A 17,600-nucleotide genomic window follows, 5' to 3' on the forward strand; every position below is an offset into this window, starting at 1 on the left:
GAGGTGGTTAACTTTGTGGAAGATGCAGAATAGTTTGAACAGGTTAAGTAAGTTACGAGCTAGTCAAGGATTGAGCCAAAGCTTGTGGCCAAGGCATGTATTAAAAAATAATTAGTCTCAGCGGCATCATTCAGGAGCAGGGCTGGGAAGGAAAAAGGGATTTATGTTTTATACGCCCACATCACACCTTCCATTTCTGTAGCACCTTAATTCATGCATGATCATTATTATTCGTGTGTGTGTGTGTGTATGTGTGTGTGTGTGTGTATGTACGTGCATGTGTAGTGTGTATGTGGGAGTGGGTTATAGGAGCTCATAGCATGCATGTGAAAGTCGGAAGACAACTTTATGAAGTTGCTTCTCACCTTCTACCCTTACATGGTTTTGGGAGAGATGGGTCCTTGGTTGCTTAGGACATCACTAAGGGTGTTTTTTCTTGCTGAGTCGTCTTACTGAGCTCTCCTCCTCCTCCTCCTCCTCCTCCTCCTCTTTTTTCTTCTCCTTCAAATGTTTATTGTGTGCATGTGTGCAAGTATGTGTGCCCTTCTGCTGTGACTCAACCGTGGACAGGTTTCAGGAGCCTGTCCTCTCCTCCTACCATGTGAGTCCAGTAGAATGAACTGAGCGACCAGGCGCCATCTACTAAGCCATCTTGCTGGTCCCAATAATCTTTTGTTAAAGAGTTATTTTCATTTCATTTCTCTGATTGTTTTTGTCTGCATATGTGAACTAAGTGTGAGCCTAGTGCTCATGGTGGCCAGAAGAGGGAGCCACATCCCTTGGCAGTGGAGTTACATACGCTTGTGAACTCCATGTGGGGGCTGGGAACTGAACCCAGGTCCTGTGCCAGAGCAGTCAGTGCTCTTAACAACCGAGCTATCTCTCCAGCCCCTCTCATTTTTTTCTAAGAAGTTCATTTTACTTTTTTGTTTAGCATTTATAAGAGGTGTGTGCCGTGGCATGTGTGTGGAGGGCAGAGGTAAACGTACAGGCATTGGTTCTCTCCCTCAATTCTGTGGGGTCCAGGCCTTGAACTCAGGCTGTCGGGCTTGGTGGGGAGTGCCTTTGCCTGCTGATCCATCTGACTAGCCCTGCTGTACATCGTTCCTAATAGGAGCTGGAACCAGAAGCTGGTAAAATCCTTTCTAGATTTACTCACTTTAAACAGCCGCAACCTCCTGTTGTTTGATCTCTGCCTCAGTTTCTCCTTGTCCTAGTATGATGGATTCTGCTAAAATGTCACCACATGAAAGCCTTTTACTGACCATGTCTTTATCCCGGTAGTGTCTGTATCAGACTGTTTGATACTCAGCCATGTAAAAGGCAAGCAAACAGCATCTGTGTAGTTACAATCTATGTTATTTTACCTGAAACAGTGTGGGGCCGCTTTGTCCACAGGAGCCCTCGCGTGCCCTTCTTTGTGTGCTAGCTCCCCAGTTTTGGTGGTGGGCTAGAGACTGAACCCAGGATGTCACATGGCTGGGTCTTCCCAAGCCACACCCCCAGCTCTGACTGACAATAGCATCTCCTTATCTTTATATAGGAAGAGTCTGTTGGCTTGTGAATGGGTTGGCTGCTGTCCCCGATTCCCTCTCACGGGTTTTGGGGTTGGGGGGAGATATTTACATGTTTTGTCATAGGTATTGGGCTCATGGGTCAGATTTATCTTCCTGCAAGCTGTCTGGGAAGTTCTAAGCTCATGAGCACAAAGCTCCCAGTTTATCCTACAGGTAACTGTGTGGCCTTCACTTTTCACAGTTGTGGTCTGTTCCCTTCCTGTATTTGGTACCATGTCTGCCATTCCCACATTTATCCATTAAGGATATGGCATCATTTTGTTTTGGGGGGTACCGTGTGTTCAAATCACTTCACAGGCCTCTGTTGGTGTGCTTGGCTGTGGAGTCCACTTTTACTGGTAATTGGTCGGCAGATACACATTGGCTCTTAACAAACACAGTTGGTTTGTCTTTGTCTTGTGCATCGTAAATTTTCTGGTGAATGAAACAGTTTTTTTTTTTTTAAAGATGATTATATATTTGTAGAAGACATAAAAGACATATTCCGTCTCCATTAGAAGCGGACCCTGATTGGAAAGTCAGTGTATATAATGAAAGTGTGTATATAATGAAAGTCTGTGTATATAATCAAAGTCAGTTATATAATGAAAGTCAGTGTATATAATGAAAGTCTGTGTATATAATGAAAGTCAGTTATATAATGAAAGCAAAACAGAGTGGGTAGTTATGGTATATACACACACACACACACACACACACACACACACACACACACACATATATATATATGTATGTATATATGTATGTATGTATGAATGGAAGAGTCATGTTCTTGCCTAAGATAATTTTCAAAATAGGTGACAAGTTCCTCCTCTGTAGCTGGGTTTACAAATCAGAGACCCCAAAGTCTCACCAGCATCTTTGTTTCCCTTATGTGTGCGCCTCTGAATCTACCCAATAAATAGAAATCACAATAGAGGTACAAAAACAGCAATGTTAATGAAGTTTAGACCATAGCATTGAAAGCAGGACCAAGGCATCAATCAAGGATGCTGGTGATGTAGCAACAACATTGAGGATGCTGGTGATGTACTGACAGCGCTCTTCCTTGTTCTTTTTTAGATCTATCTAAAAACAGACTGGTGGAGGTACCTATGGAGCTGTGCCATTTTGTGTCACTGGAAATTCTTAACCTGTATCACAACTGTATCAGAGTCATTCCCGAGGCCATTGTTAATTTGCAGATGTTGACCCACCTAAACTTGAGGTAAGTTTAACGTGGAAACTTGTGATCACCTTCGTTCAGTGACCAACATAAAACCACCATGCATTCCTGTCTACTGTCTTTGCGATTCTTGACCACACTTGCATGTAAATCATAGAGATCATTAAGAATGACCTTTGTCACTCTGGGTGCTGGGTTTCCCCAAGATGTCAGCAGGGTAGGTAGGGTTCCGAAAAGGAACGATTTAAGCAGCATCATTGTGCCCTGTCTGATGGTGTAAGGATGCTAGTATGTTGTCTTCAAGAACTCATGTAGCCTTTGAAGGAAAAGGGATGAACAAAATGAAGAAGAATGATAGTTAAGACATTTCAAGAGGAAGGGGGAAAGGCCATTTTTTATGAGTTCGGTCACTTTAAGAAAGTGACCCACACCTTTGATCCCAGCATCCCAACACTTGGGAAGCAGAGGCAGGTGGATCTCTGAGGTTGAGACCAGCCTGGTTCTACAGTGTGAGTTCCAGGACATCCAAGGTGAGAGTGGGGTAAAAAAGGAAGTGCGGAGGACATTGAGTTCCCTAGGGGAGGCAAGAGTTTTTTGCCTTCTTAATTCACAATGAATTAAGCCCGTGTTTGCTGAGCGTGCCTCCCTCAGTCTACATCGGATAGCGTCATGCAACGCGCTAATGATGCAGAATAGCTCTAGGCTTTCAATGAAACCGATTGTTTTAAACCGTGGTGGCTTTAGACTTCAAGGCTGGCTGCTCTGGTCAGGCCCTGGGTCCTCGAGGAAAGGGGGTGCAGCTGTTCCATTCCCTGGAACTGAGTGGAGACAAGCTCCCAGGTTCCAGCCCGTGCCGCCAGCACGTCGGTGTGTGAGGGGTAGGACCTAGTCACCGAGGCTTGTGCTGCGGGACACACACACCTGATTTTAAAGCCCCAAATTCCCAGCAAGCCAGACACGGCGGCTCTTCACGACAGACAGCCGTGGGCTTCCAGCTCTTCTGCGTTTGCTTTTGTTTTAGTTTGCTCCCTGAAAAAAATTAGAGGCCTTCTTGTAGCCAAAACAACAAAGAGGGCTTATCGTGATTCTAGGAATGTACATTTTCCCTTCAAGGTAAAGACATTTGTAGTTGTGGTTGTCTTTACCTTTAGTTTATTCTTATTACTTAAAAAAAGAAAATAAAATGTAATGTCCTGTGAGGGCTGTCTGCAGGTTCATCTCTCTGATTTTCAGCTCCACAGGTTTCTGTCTGGCTGGCTTCAGCTGCAGCAGAAGCTTGCTCCCCAGGTCTTGCCTGAGACCCCACAGCACTGTTTGTAGATTCTGGTTCCCTGACTTCTCAAGAGATTTAGTCACGAGCTGCAATTGTTGCCAAAGCTCATAGAGCTCTTCGGTTTACTCAGCCATTTCTGTCCTGTTACAACCTTTTTATCCCAGTTGTTAGCTTATAATAATAACAAATCAGTGTAACATGACTTCATGGTTAGCCCATGTGAACCACGAACTTTGGGGGTACAGTTGACTGTAAAATCCTACAAACTCTGATGATCTAATTTTGAACTATGTTTAAATAGTAATGTTGAGTGTGTTCTGAGGAGTTCTCGGCTGCACTCAATTGACAGTAAATTATTGCTGTCCTCAGATGAGTACAAAGAATATATTCAAGTCTGGGCCTCGGGATTCTTTAAGACAGGAGAGGGACTGGAGAGATGGCTCTGTAGTTACGATCACTGGTACTTTTCCCAAGGACCAGGGTTCAATTCCTGTCACTCACGTAGGAGCTCACAACTGTCTGTAACTCTAGTTCTGAGGCTCCGATGCCCTCTTCTGGTACCACGGATACAAGGGGTGTACAGAAATGTACACCGTTTACCTTTGTGGGTCCTGGGGATTGAACTCAGGTCCTCAGGCGTATTGCAGGTGCCGTTAGCCCACCATGAACCATTTTGAGGACCTCGATATACTAACATCTTGTTGTTTCTGTGATAAACCATTCTGGCCAAGGACAACTCAGGGAGGGAAGGGCTTATTTGGCTTATAGCTTACAGTCCATCATTGAGGGGCTCAGGTCTGAAGCTCAAGGCAGGAGCTGATGCAGAGGCCTTGGAAGGGTGCTGCTTACTGGCTTGCTTCCCCTTGCTTATTCAGCCTGTTTTCTTAGACAACGGGGGTGGGGGGGGGTGGGGGGTGGGGTGGGGTGGGGGAGGACCACCCACAGTGGGCCGGGCCCTCCCACATCAATCAGGAAAATGCCCCAAGGGACTTGCCCACAGGTCAGTCTTAGGGTGGCAGTTCCTCAGGTAATGGTTACTCTTCCTAGGTGACTCTAATTTGTAACAAAACAAGTGACACTTTTGATGCCCTGTATATGACTATGTTAAATATGATATGACCCAGAGGCTTTGAGTGTTACATTGTTATTCAATTAGAGTCCTTAATTCCTGCTTGATTAATAGATTTAGGAACTGTACTTGCTAGTACTACCTGACTCCTGAGCTTCAGTTATTTCTCAGCCTGGGAATGATTTTGGTAGAAGTCTTGTTCTTGCCTGAGATTTGTTTGTTTTTGTCTTGTTTGTTTTTGAAGCAGTAGGTGACTATATTGTATTTGTTTACTTGCAAATATGTAACTCTGTCTAGACAATGCCAGTAACATTACAGCACTTGTGTCTTCTGTGTGACAACTTCCTGACTCAGACCCGGCCCCAACTCCAGCTGGCTGTAAGCTGTGATGTCATATTTGGGCAAAAGCTTTAACAAATATGGGGTTATTGAGTTTAAATATTCATTTATTTAGCTGTATGTGTGGAACAGCTTGGGAGTCCGTTTTCTCCTTTTGACATGTGTGTTCTTGGGATGTATCATATTTAGGCGCTCATGTTAGCAGATAGCACACTTGAGCCATGCTTCAAATCCTCTCCTTTTATAAGCAACTTAAACATTTTCTTTTCTGTGGTGCGTGCCCCCCTCTCCCCCCCTCTTCCTCTCTTTCTCTCTCTTCCTATCTCTCCCCCCTCTCTCTACACCTCTCTCTCTTTCTCTCTTTCCCTCTCCCTGTTTTCCTCTCTCCCTCTTCTCCCATCTCTCCTATTAATTAGGAAAAACGACATTTTAGATAAAGTAGTGCAAAGAAACAGTCTTCCCAGATCTTCTTCCTGCATTAAACACACACGCCATTTTGGTTTATGTGTTGTTTCATTTCCCTTTGCCTTGTTTCTGTGACATTGGGGATCAAACTCAGGGCATTGTACTTGGAATGTGTGTGCTCTGTCACAGAGCCACAGCGCCAGCCCCGTTCTTGCTATATTTACGGTTTCTCCTTTTCTTAATAAATTATAAGCAGGAATTGCTAATTTTGTACATTCTAAAATGGAAAAGATCCCATATAAAGATACTTCAAATTTATGGGAAATGTTAGAAGTTGGTTCCATCCCCTGAGAAACATGGTATATCGTAGTCGTATAAACAGCCATAAATATTTGAGAACAGGCGTGGTGGTGGTGGTGATGATGGTGGTGGTGGTTGTAAGGAAAAGATGACGGGGCACCAATGAAAGGAAAAGTCACTGAAAGGAAGAGTCACAGGGCACCAATGTTGTGAAAGGATGACGATCCGAGTCACGGCACCAATGTTAGGGGAAGGATGAAGAGAGTGGGGGGGCATATGGCCCATGGAGGTGCGGCGAGGCCTGAGGGCAAGGGAGATGCCTCTGGGGGGTCCATGTTGGGAATCCCTTCCCTGAGGGACCAGCCACACCACAGTATAGTACGGAATAGAGTTTATTCAGGTCATGGGAGAGTTAAGAGGGTGGTAGAGACACAGAGAGAGAAGTAGAGGAGTAGAGGCAGGCCATGAGCACGTGGGAGAGAGGGGGGAAGGGAAGGGAAAAGGGAGAGCAAGGCTGCAAGAGCACAAGGGCAAGAGAGGCCAAGAGAGAGAGGAGGGGTCAAACAGCTCCTTTTATAGTGTCAGGTCACTGGGGTGGAGCATACTTGGCCACTGCTGGGTAATTGAGGGGTGGGGCATACCTGGTTGTTGCTAAGCAACTGAGGGGTGGGGTTTACAGAATCCCAACAGTGGTGATGATGGTGGTGGTGGTGGTGGTGATGATGGTGGTAGTGGTGATGGTGATGATGGTGGTGGTGGTGATGGTGGTGATGGTGATGGAGATGGTGGTAGTGGTGGTGATGATGGTGATGGTGGTGATGATGATGATGGTGGTGGTGGTGGTGGTGATGGTGGTGGTGGTGGTGATGATGATGGTGATGATGGTGGTGGTGATGGTAGTGGTGGTGATGGTGATGATGGTGTTGGTGATGGTGGTGGTGATGATGGTGGTGGTGATGATGGTGGTGGTGGTGGTGATGGTGATGGTGGTGGTGATGGTGGTGGTGATGATGGTGATGGTGGTGGTGGTGGTGGTGGTGATGGTGATGGTGATGGAGGTGGTGTGGTGGTGGTGGTGGAGCAGGGATATGTTGCAGCTGCTTAGCCAGGTTCTTGGCTGGTATAGTCTGTTCTGTGTTATCTGCAATCTCCAAATGGCTGCTTTGTGCCAAGGACTCTCGAGTCTTCTCAAGTGGTAGGATTAATTCACACATGAAAGCATCTTGACCATGAACTGCATTTAGAAACATGAGTCTGTTTTCCACCTTTTCTCACATGATGGAAATGTAACATTTGTGGAAAATACTGAGTTGTTGCTGTTGATGTAGCCCGTGTTTGCAGCCTGGAAGCTTTGCATCTGTGCCTTTTGGTGTTCACAACCAAAGGTTATGTTAGTTTAGTGTATGTGCCCCCTACGTCTTCCTGTTAGAAAATGTCTTTGTCCAAGAAACGTGGCCAAGAATAATAAAACGGATTCAGCAAGCCAGTCGCTATACAGCAACAAACACTCTGACTAATGCCACACAGGCAAGCCTACAGTCTATCTGAAAGCCTTGGAAAGGTGTTAGAGCTCCAGGAGAAAGTAGAATAGCCCAGAGGACTTGGCAGCAATTAGTGTTGTGGATCTCAGGCTGGAGACTCTGGCATAGCTGGTTTATTTCAGAGAATAGAAGTGCGAAAAACCAAACTTCTTCACAGCATTTAATCAGACTGCTCTCAGGACGAGGGGGAGCGGGTTTCCTATTCTCAGAGGAAACACCAGCTGGGGCTGGACTGCTCCTCAGAAACCCGCGTTCCCTCAGCTTAACTGGACTGGGTTTGGAGCTGTTGCCTGTGTAGAGGGTTGTCTGGCCCACGAGATGTTATCACACCGGAAAAGGAATGTATTTTGGCTGTCACCTCTGCTGCCTGGTATCCCTTTTGGCCGCTAAACAATGTGCAAAGGGAGCCAACTTCCTGATGGTCATATAACCCGCATCCCCACATTCTTCTGAGGCTCATTCTCAGAAAAAAATCGTTAATCCTCTGGACACGCACTCTCTTATTTGAGGGACCCTGGGCCAGGGCAGCTTTAGAAAGCACAGTTGTTTCTTCTGTGGTTGTTGCTGTTGTTGTTGTGAAACAATAATTAACTTTCATTTTTCTCTTGCCTCGAGCTGTCTCTTCTCTCTAGACAATTGGAAAAGTTGATGCTTTTCTGAACTTGGAGTTTCGTTTCAATTAATACATATTTAAGTCTTCTCCTTTTTATGGAGCTCTATTCAAAAGGAAAATGAAAGCATGTGTGTGTATGTGTTTGCTTGTGTATTTGAGCTTGTGTATCTGTGTGTGTGTACGTGCTTGTGCGTACATGGACACATGTAATGTGCGTATAAGACGGTTATGTTGTACCTTATAAAATCTCAGATTGCGATTTGATAATATTAATCTTAAAATCTGGAAACACTTCCCATGGAATGGGAGAAGTAAAGCAGGCCATTGGGACATTCAGACTACATAGCACAGCTGTCTCCATATGCCTTAAGTCTCGGGTTTTTAGGGTTCCCAGGCATTTGCTCATATGGTTGAACATATAAGCAATGTACCCTAAACTTCTGGGTGTCTTTATCAATTGTGTGTAAAGTGTACATAAATTTATGTCTCTTTGTTTTGTGCTGGCAGGCTACCAAACACAAATGAATTGATAATGGGGTATTTCTTACCAAATTCCATTCCTTTTAGCATAGCCCATACTTGGCAAGACTTCCGAGGAGGGTTTTTCCATTGTACGCACCTGATCACAGATGTTTTAGCTCACTGTTTGTATTGGGAGAAAAAAAAGCCGCAACACAAAGGCGGCATTATGCTCTCAGAAGAACCAAGTTTGAGTTCCCTGGCTTTGTTTCCTGTTCTGTTTCTGATCTTTATAGGGATATGAAGATCTCTGTGCCCCAGAGCAGCTCTCTGGAAATAAGGTGAACGATTATTTGGAACTCACTGCAGGCATTTCTCTTCACTTATGGTAATTCTCAGTGTTTTTTCTGAGGTCCCAAATGAGCAAGCTCCAAATTGCATTTATTTTTCTTACTAGACCAATAAAAACCTTGTGTAACATTGTCATTCCATCAATAATCAACTCGTTACATTTCCTGTAAAACTCCTGAAGTTAATATACTGTCTTATAAATAGTGCTGTGTATGAGAAGAGATTGGAGAAGAAAAAACAAACATACATAAATGTACATATATGTGTATATATTAATATGTGTGTTTTATAATATATATATATAATGTTGTGTTCTATAAAAAAGAAAAGAAAACCAGGGGGCATGTTTCATAGAGTGAGGTTTGGTGAGGTTGAAAGGGAGATGCCTCTGCCTGCCCATGCTGACGCATCCCTTTCCCCCCATGAGGTACCAGCCACAGGATGGTATTGTATAAATAGAGTTTATGTAGGGCATGGGGAGGAGGTAGAGGGGGGGAGAGGAAAGGGAAAGAGAAAGGGAAGGGGCTGGCAGTGGACACATGAAGAGAGAGGCTGGAGGGGCACAGGGAGAGAAGGGACAGAGAGGGAGGAGGGAGAGAGTGAGGGGCAAGCAGCCCCTTCTGTACTGTGTCAAGCGTATATAGAAAATGCTGTGTCTGAGTCATTGCCCTCACCTCCACCAACACCATTTAGTCCTGACAACACTGAATGAGCTCCTGGGCAGCCTTTGTAGTAGGTGTGAGGCAGAAGGGGGCTGTTCCCCCAAGTCAGTGAGCGACAGAAATGGTGGTACTGAGCACTTTGACCTTGTTATCTTGCTGAGTGCCATCTCCCCTGGGTTCCATGCACTGAAGAACCATTTCATGGATCTGATTGTGAGGGTGTTTTTCAGGGACAGCCCACGTACCGAAACAAGAAGAAGCCTTTGTATCTGAAGGTTGTTATGGTTCCTCCTTTTAGTCTCTGGACTGTGAATTCCTGCATCCCCCCCCCCCCCCCCTTAAAATAGTTTGTTTTTGAGACAGAGTCTCACTATATAGCCAGGGCTGTGTTGAAACTTGAGACCAGGCTTGCTTCAAACTTCAAACTCACAGAGACAGGTCTACTTTTCTTCTAGAATATGCTCCAAGTGACCTAAGGGTACCCCAAAAGGCTCCTCTCACCTCTCAAGACCCTTTACTTCTCTTGTCCTAAGATCACCACCCAGTTGTCCAAAGCATAGTATATATTGGTTTTTAAATCACCCGTAAATTGTTTCTACTTTTTCAGAATTATTTTGACCAGTGAGCTTTGAATTCTAAAGATCTGTTTTCAGGTACCTTTTAGAACTTTACTTTTGAAAAATTTGAGTATTTCAAGCTATCTTTCCTGTTTGTAGATTCTTTTGATTGTTCAAGATTTTCTGTAGCTCCTGTGCAGTTAATTCCATGAGTTACTCGTGCGTATTTTGCTGGGGAAAAATAATGCATACATGTAAAAAAAAAAAAAAAAAAAGAAATGTCAACCCTAAATTTGAAAGTCACTCACAGCTCTTCCATTGTCACACGTTTTGTGTTTGTGGCTGGTGTTTTACTGAGACTTTCCTTGCTGCGATCAAATAACTGAGCACAACATCCCCAGGGTGAAAAGCTTGGCTTTGGCTCAGGGTTTTAGAAGCTCACAGGGACCCTGCTCCTGAGGGAATAGCAGAGCAAGGTTGCTCTCCTCTCTGAACCCTCCCTCCATCCCATCTCCCTCCCCCCTCCCCACCCTCCTCCCCACCCCTGGGAGCAGCTGGAGAGGATACCTGTGCTAATGGGCTTCCTCCTCTTGCTTTGTTTCCTCTTGGGTCCTTAGCTGGTGACCTCTACATACATGTCACTAATTCAGAATTCTGTCATTATGTGAAGGAGCAATGAGCTCATTGAGCAGGACTATAGATGGGGAAAATATTTCCTGGAGGTCATGGATCAGGTATCTTAAGGAGTGTGAGGGACCCGTTGCCTGCAGGTGGTAGAACAGAACCAAAGAATGACCTGTGTGCTTTGCGAGCTCATTTGCTTTTAGTTGGTCAGTAAGTTGAGTGAGAGCCCCACAGGGAGTTCAGACAATGGCTTTAGAAGCACTCTCCCCTTTGTAGCTGTTGCTGCCCCTGAGACCACTGTGCCCTTAGCCAGAATGTACCCTGGAAGATAGCTTAACTTCTCTGTTCAGACCATTGAATGCTTGGTAGCAGTGTACTTAGGTAGAATCCATAGGACCAGCCAGGAATTCTTTATTACTGTCTAAGGGAAGTTTCTCTTCTTTAGTCCTTGAGAGCCACCTAACTGTTTTCTTCAGAAACCCCATAGGAAGGCTCTGCAGCTTATATACTCTAGAAAAACACTGTCACAGTTCAGGGACTATGTAGTTGGTTGTAGTTCAGTGATGTTGCTTGGTCTCGACAAGAATGGAGTAAAATGCTCATGTACTGTTCATAGTTCCTAGGACTTTCACATTGCTTCATGAGTAGAAAAAGAACTCAGGAGCTGGTTGGTAATAATGACAGTGATGTTTTCCTTTCTTAATCACCCTTGACTGGGACTTTTCTGCCTCTTCCTCTTTTTTCCTCTGCTTCTAAGTCGGAATATTCTCTCTTCCTGCACTTATTTAAAGCTGGAGTTTGCCAAAGCTTTGTTCCCCAAAGCTTCCTCTAAGACCTCCCTGTCTCAGTCAGGGTTCCTATTCCTGCACAAAACAAGCTGGGGAGGAAAGGGTTTATTCAGCTTACACTTCCACATCACTGTTCATCACCAGAGAAAGTCCGGACTGGAACTCAAGCAGGTCAGGAAGCAGGAGCTGATGCAGAGGCCATGGAGGGATGTCACTGACTGGCTTGCTTCCCCTGACTTGCTCAGCCTGCGTTCTTATAGAACCCAGGTCTACCAGCCCAGGGATGGCACCACCCACAATGGGCTGGGCCCTCCTCCCTTGATCACTAGTTGAGAAAATGCCTTCCAGCTGGAGCTCATGGAGGCATTTCCTCAACTGAGGCTCCTTTCTCTGTGATAACTCCAGCTTGTGTCAAGTTGACACAAAACCAGCCAGTACACCTCCTGTCTCACATGCCCCAAGTTTATTCTCCATCGGTTTGGCTCCTTTGAACATCATCCCTTGCTTCTTTCAAGCCATCCAGGTCCTTGGATGTATCATTCACGCCCCAAAATCCAGCGTGAGCAAAACTAAGTGTAGAGGTTTCAGTGAAGACGGCCTTGTAGATTCATGTGTTTAAATACTTGGTCCCCAGTTCCTGAGGGTGTTTGGGAAGGTTTAGGAGGTGAGGCCTTGTTGGAGGAGGTGTGTCACCGGGAGACAGGCTTTGAGGTTTCAGTAGTCACAGGCATTTCCCAGTTAGCTCTTGTTGTTTCCTGCTTGTGGTACAGCATGCTACTTCCCCTCTGAAGTCATGGACCATTATGACTCTGGAATCATAAATCAAAGGAGTCCTTCTCCGTGTTGCCTTGGTTGTGGTGTTTTACCACAGTCATGGAAAAGTGGCTGAGACTGAGGCCATTCCTTGTGTACCTTTCCCCCCTTGGATCATGCTGTTCTTCTGCATCACACCTGCGGGAGGTCTCAGAATTATCTTCACCCCCTTCCTTCACCCTCTTTAGCAAGAACCAACCATTAACTACTAGTGCAGCATTTTATTGCCTCCTGCTGGAAAGTCTGTGTCTTTCCCTCACCATATCCCAGCTTTCTCGTGCTGTGTTTAAATTTCAGGATGAATGTGTGGAGGAGGGAAGACCCACAAGCTTTGGTAAACCTATTAGTAAGAAAGCATTTGGCCAGTCTGCCTAGTCTATTTGGTGAGTGAGAGGCCAATGAAAGAAACCTGTCACCAAAAAAAAAAAAAAAAAAAAAAAAAACCAACAACAACAAAAAAACAAGGTGGATGTTACATGTAAAACACACACACACACACACACACACGAACACCCTCCCTGCACACACGTACAGCAGTATAACCCCAAACCCATGTTGTTGGTTCTGAGAGTGTATGATAAATTAACATTCTCCCTGATACTGAGTTTGCCTGGAGTAGTCCCTCCTGATTTTCAAGCATTCACCTTCATTTTAAATGAAGCAGATTTCAACCGGTAGATTTTAGCGCTTCGTCGTAAGGAGAGAAATTATCCGAGGTCCAGGCATTATCTAATCAAACTGTGGATGTTTTTTAGCAGTGGTTGCTACCCAGTTGGGGTGTAAACATATGGAATATTTTAAGCAGTGGGTTATTTATACTCAAGAGGAGACTGATGGGCTGTTATTGTGGGAAACCAGTACAGTTGCAGTCCCCAAATATGGTGCAGGCATGCACAGCTGAAAGGCCGTGCAGACGTGGGCTGAATGCTGAGGCGTGCCTCTGAAGGTTCACTCTGGGGGCCTGACTTTGTTACAGTTCTCCTTCCAAACCGAATCCCTAACCTGCTGCAAACAGACCTTCTACATGAAGGTGTGGGCATGAAATTAGTTGGCATAGTTTCCAAGAACCCAGTTCAAGTCTTAATTGGAATAATCATACGTGTTTCCTGTTTTGAGGCATTTTAAGATTGCAAAGGACAGTAATGGTCAGGTTGCAGTTTTCACACTTGCTTTCAAAGGGAGGGTTAAACCTGGGCTCTCAGATTGGGTGTGCCCATTGAACTTGAACTAAACTCTTTCTTTGGGCTGAGGTTAGTGCAGAACAGTAGAATTGGGGAGACCCTGGGTTCAATTCCCAGTACTACCAAGTAAATAGACTTTCAGATTGAAGAACAGTATCAACCAACCGGACTACCCAGAGCTCCCAGGGACTAAATCACCAACCAAGAGTACATATGGGACCACCAACCAAGGAACCCATGGCTTCAGCTGCATATGTAGCAGAGGATGGCATTGTCTGGCATCAATAGGAGGAACCCTTGGTCCTGAGAAGGCTCAGTTCCCCAGTCTAGGTGAATGCCAGGGTAGTGAGGTGGGAGTGGGTGGGTGGGAAGGGAAGCATCTTCATAGAAGCAGGGAGAGGAGAGATGGGAGGATGGGGACTGGGAAAGGGGATAGCACTCGAAATGTAAATACATAAAATATCCAATTAAAAATGCAAAAAAACAATTTGTATAATATAATTTGTTTGTTCTATAATGGAGCATAAAAATAGTGCCTATTTAATTTTAGCTTTATATTGATGTACTTTATAAAACTAAAGCACATCACTAATATTATGAGGTGACTCAAAGGCAGCTTTTGTAGTTAATTGTCACATATTCCTGTGGGAATGAAGGGCCTGGGGGTAGGAGTGCTGGTTGACCAGAAGTACCTTAAGGGAAGGTGAGGGTGAGATGCTTTGCCAGGGTCGACTTTTCAGGAAGCAGGAAAATGAATTGGTTCTCTATGGACATTGTTCATTACCCTGTGTGTATGAAAACTAGCAGGTGTCATATGCAAAACAGAAGACAGGTGGTGATGATTTCAGGGACGGGGAGCAGATGTCACACCAAAGAATCAAAATATTAGGTGAGGTATCCTGTCAACAGAGGAAACTTCCTGGCTAAAGCAACCCCTGCTTCCTGCACCTCAGGTGCCCGGCACAGACAGTAATACTCCAGCTGTCAGTCCAGATGTTTGTCTCTTTGCTCCGAGCTGCAGATGCTGAGTCTGGTATGGTCACACTGAACCAGCCTCATGACTCTTTGGCCCTGAGGTGTTTTCTTATCAGTTCTGTGAAGGTTAAATAATTTCCCATCGAGGTTTCTTTGACTGTCTGAAGACCAAGTATATCCCAGGGCTCATGTTTGCTAGAGAATGAATGGGTGGGGTGACCCTCAATGGGTTGGGGAGAGAATGAATGCGCAGAGGAAAGCCCATCGGTGGGGCATGCCCTTGTCCTGACTGGGCTAAAGACAGGACTTGGCTGGGGTCAGGGTCCAGTCTGGCTCTCCTCAGCAGGTCTTTGATTGTATTTAGTTTTGGCCTGTGTTTCCACTGACAGAAACAGAGTCATATTTTATTCTTTTTTTCCCTGTTAGAGAATAGGACAGCCTTATTTACCAAACCTAGTAAATAATATACAATTAACTCCTTAATAGTATAGTATATCTTACTTAGGTTATATTCTTCTAATTGTCCTACAGGTTTTTAACATGCCTGTTTGACTTGGGGTGTCTAGATGATTTCTGTACTTAATAAGTACTTATGTCTTTTAGGTCTCCAATGGTGTCTTCCCCACTCCGCTTCTGAGGTCTTGCCAGTCAGTGCTTAAAAGCAGCTGAAACTTTAAGCAGGACAATAAATCGAAGTAATCGAGCACACATCTGCTCCTTTGTTAACGCTCCTTATAAACTGTATTAGTAGTAAAATATGGATGGTTTCACTTTTATTTAGTGTTTGGCTGAGCAGTTTTGCATCTAGAAGCTCACGTTAGGTAGATTTTTTAAAATATCATTTGTGTTTATTTATTCATGTGTGTGTGTATGTGTGTGTGTGTGTGTGTGTGCGCGCGCGTGTGCACACATGTGAATCCTATAGTATATGTGGAGGTTTGAAAACAACTTTCTGCAGTATGTTTTTTCTTTTGCTATTGGTCCTGGAGATCAAATTCAGATGATCAGTATTGGAGGTGAGCTCCAATACCTGCTGAGCCATTTTACTAGATCAAGGTAGATCGTTACTGTGTTCTTTTGTTAACCAGCAAAACCAGAGAGATTAGATGGCCCACCTCAAGCTATAGAAATGAACATTTTGGCAAAGGTGGGATTTCAGTTTCTTCCCCGTGGCTCCACGATTGGTGAGCATTCTGCACAGTAGTACAAAGGTCATAGTAGATAAGTCGGTAATAAACATTTTGTATGAACTATTTCTAAGTCACACACACACACACACACACACACACACACACACACCTATAATTTGTAGAGGGGAAAAGAGTATTATTCCTTGGTAGTGAAATCAGATAAAGAATATCACATGTCTATGTTTTTAAAAAATATTTCAAGAAAAATAACTCTAAAATAAACCAACAAAAAGTAATTAATGTAGGCCTTCAAAATGGACACTGATAAATTCTTCAGTCAAAATACATATAAATAATACTCTCTAAAAATAAACCCATCAGAAACATCTTGGCCTGTGAATCCTTAACTTAAGAAGAACGAGTTTGTTCTTTTGCTATGTAGTATAATGCTAAATACTGGCCCCCAAGTTTGGTTGTCCTCAGAACAAGAAGATTTTCATGTACACCTAATGATGCTATGGAACTTGGCTCCTTAGCTTGAAACCATTGGTTGAGTCAAGATGCCTACAGCCTATAGCTGGGCAGAAGAGAGAGGTAGGTGGGGCTTCAGTCTGGGGTTTGGGGTCTGAGGTAGATTCTATGAGGAAAAGAGGGAGAAGGTGCCATGGGGTAAAGAATCTTGAGAACAAGCCATGAAGGCTGCCTGATTGGAGTAAGAGCAGCCCAGGAGGAGCATGGCGAGTCATATCCTCAGGGTTATTGATAGGGACGTTGGTACTAATAGCCAGAGAGGGTTGATATCTGCCCAGCTCTAGTGCTGAGTAAGGCTTGTTAGAAATACAAACGTTTTGTGTCTTTTATCAGAGAACTGAATGATCCAAGGTGGGGCAGAACCCCACCCCCCCAACTAATATTAAATATTTATCACAACAAGATGGGTAGGGTACTGGTGTGTGAACGTTTATCCTGTGCATTTGGGTATGAAACAAACAAAGCCAGAGATGATCTTGAGCCCTGTTACTGTTTATGATGAGGAGTTACTGAGAAAGTGGTATCAAAGGACCAGGTGAAAGCCAGGCCTTTGTCCCTCTTCTCTCTCCCTGTCCTGTTTACCCACACAGACAAGAGACAGAGGCAGGAGGAGGTAGACAGGCTCTCCAGCATCAAGGATGGGGAATCCCGGGGCTTGCACAATTGAACCTGTGATTCTGTATCAGCTTGATAAGCCAGCCCTTCACTACAAATCAACTCATTTGTACAGAGTAACCAAAATAAACAACAATAAAGAAAATTCGATTTTTTTAGACCAGGCCACACTGAATAGATCTAAGATTAAACTTTGGCCTTTACCTTATCAGGTACTGTGTGACCTTATCCTTAAACATTCTTTCCATGAAGGTTCTGCGTTTAGCCCGTAGGCTTGCAGTAGAGAAGTCGAGGTGTGGGGCCCCTGGGAATTGTCTGAGAGAAATAGGTGCCAGATGACTGGCTTCAGGAAGCTAAGGCTGCTGATGTCAGCAGTGGACATGGAGCTAAAAGGATACAGTTGCCCCTCCCCTTTATGAATGCTTCCCTTGGGGACCACAGGTCTTTGTTACCCATGTGTGTTTCCGTTGACTGTCATGAAAACTGCAAAGAATCCAAAAACATCTTGTGACAAAATATATGAATCCGATGCTGAAGGAACAGATGTGACAAAGAGGAAACATGCCCCTGTCCATGGCGTGCTAATTAACTAGATTATCAACTCCACAGACTGGAGGAGCTGAGCAGCTTTC

The 17,600-nt window shown here is 44.5% G+C and overlaps 1 protein-coding gene across 1 annotated transcript in view; it reads left to right on the top strand.

Annotated features, from left to right (window-relative positions):
* LRCH1 (leucine rich repeats and calponin homology domain containing 1) overlaps nt 1–17,600 on the top strand; it is a 170,488-nt gene that overhangs the window by 77,130 nt on the left and 75,758 nt on the right. Inside the window, exon 2 of the mRNA XM_080925909.1 lies at nt 2,640–2,784. Within this exon, the coding sequence (XP_080782035.1) occupies nt 2,640–2,784 (145 nt within the window). The remainder of the gene's footprint in view (nt 1–2,639; nt 2,785–17,600) is intronic.

The sequence above is a fragment of the Micromys minutus genome, assembly GCF_963924665.1.
Source record: "Micromys minutus genome assembly, chromosome: 12".
NCBI lineage: Eukaryota > Metazoa > Chordata > Mammalia > Rodentia > Muridae > Micromys > Micromys minutus.